This window comes from Salarias fasciatus, chromosome 15, assembly GCF_902148845.1.
Source record: "Salarias fasciatus chromosome 15, fSalaFa1.1, whole genome shotgun sequence".
In the NCBI taxonomy this organism is placed as follows: domain Eukaryota; kingdom Metazoa; phylum Chordata; class Actinopteri; order Blenniiformes; family Blenniidae; genus Salarias; species Salarias fasciatus.
The window spans coordinates 24717348-24719359 of record NC_043759.1 but is presented as its reverse complement, the minus strand read 5'-3'; the positions used below and the strand labels follow the sequence as shown (position 1 = coordinate 24719359).

General features: G+C 38.7%; 1 protein-coding gene across 1 annotated transcript; it reads left to right on the top strand.

Moving 5' to 3' along the window:
• Positions 1-456: 456 nt before the first annotated feature.
• On the top strand, positions 457-1428 carry LOC115402359 (trace amine-associated receptor 4-like). Its single transcript, XM_030110867.1, has one exon. The coding sequence runs from the start codon at positions 457-459 to the stop codon at positions 1426-1428; it is 972 nt and encodes a 323-aa protein (XP_029966727.1).
• Positions 1429-2012: the final 584 nt, after the last annotated feature.

Below are 2012 nucleotides of genomic sequence, written 5' to 3'. Positions count from 1 at the left end.
GTACAAACGCAATTTCTTCATGTTACTGCAATGTGAATTAATTTAATAAATGTTTAGTCGCTTAACTTCATGTAAAGCCAACATGATTTTGTCATGTTCATGATGGAAACATTAAATTATAGCTTAGATGAAACATGTTACAATTGAGTTAATGTAACAGCCTACCAGTTTGCTTATTTTGAGTGCAGTATATACCTTGGAGGCAGTGATGCCTACAAACACCCGATCACTCATTTAATATGCAAATAAGCCTTTAAAACGAAACCTCTCTCAGAGATATTACTGAGAGTGACGGAGATGTAGAACAGTCACATGTGCCACCGGATATGCTTTGGAGCACATTCATGGATGAGCAGAGTACATTCTCATGGAAAACCTCGACACACTGTTACAGCTCTCTGATCCAATGAATTTTGTTGCAAATATAGCTACCAGAGCTTTACTGATGTTTTGTGAATGGAACGTAACGTCTCTTTCAGCTGGACCGACGACGGTGTTGAGCACAAATCCTGCAATGGATCAAAATCAAATGGGCAAACAGGCACCTCTTCATATTTGTTGTGTATTTTTGTAGGTTCTTTGTCTGTTCTGGTAACATGTGGAAACCTGCTTGTGATAACTTCCATTATGTATTTCAAACAGCTGCACACTCCGACCAACTACCTCATCCTGTCTCTGGCTGTGGCCGACCTGCTTGTCGGAGTGTTTGTTTTACCTCTCAGCACCATACTGGCTGTAAGCTCCTGCTTGTACCTCCGGTTGCTACTCTGCAGGATTCGAAGCTTCTTTGACTTGTTTCTGTGTACAACCTCCATTCTGAATTTGTGTTTTATCTCAGCTGACAGATATTATGTGGTGTGTCAGCCTCTCACATACAGAAGTAAAATGACTGCCCGTGCTGTCGCCATCATGATTATGGTGAACTGGTGTGTTCCTGCTCTTTTGACAACTATGACAGTTTCTCAAGGCAGTCAAAGCGCTTCTAATGTTGCCTGCAATTTGTTCAATGCCTCAAAGTCAACCATCATAGGGGTTATTTGCACAGCTTTTATTCCAGCCATCGTTATTTTTTCCATTTATCTAAAGATTTTGACCGTGGCACTGAGACAGGCACGCAGCATCAAGAACACTAAGTCTGGAGCGGCTGCCAGTAAGTCAGAGGGAAAGGCCACCAAAACTTTGGCAATAGTAGTTGGAATTTATCTCATGTGTTGGACTCCTTACTTTCTTTGCATATCTCTTTACCCTTTAATTAAGAACACTGTACCAGTTTCTTTGATTGAAGCTTTCAAGTGGCTTGGGTGGTCAAATTCTATGTTTAACCCATTTGTTTATGGATTTTTCTACAAGTGGTTCAGATCTGCTTTCAAAATAATCATATCTGGAAAAATATTTCAAGGTGACTTTTCTAATTCAAAGCTGAGTTGATTTGTAATGTCGTTAACTAACTCTTAACATATAACTCCTTTTCCTGTTCCTCTGTGAAACATACTGGTTTTCACTGTACCTCTGACCTTCAGCTTTCACTTTTTGGGAAAACTTGTTCATCGAGTAATGCCCATTGATTAGTTGTACATGCAGTGAAAGGGTAAAGAATTCTAATTCTAATTTGAGTGAAGTGTGTTATCACAGCATTGTGAAGATCTGACCTGAGTTAGAAGCTTTATGAGGTGAAGGCAACTTCCACTGTTTTGTGTCCTATTTGAGCACAGCATTGTCTCACACATGAACCCTAAACAATTACTTTCGTGAAACAGATTTCCTTATATGTTAATGCTAATAATTATTTCGGACATTATGAGTTATGCAGTGCTGTATCATAGAAAGGCCTAACCATTCTTTTCTTCTTTTTTTCAGATTGTGCATTTTACAGAGAGATGACATATTACCTGCACATGGAATAGGAAGTACTGCTTATGTGTAGTTTTGATTGGAAAACATTTCAATAGGGTAATCATGATATAATCATGACAAGAGTACTGACAATAATAGTGTTAAAGTAACACATCTGA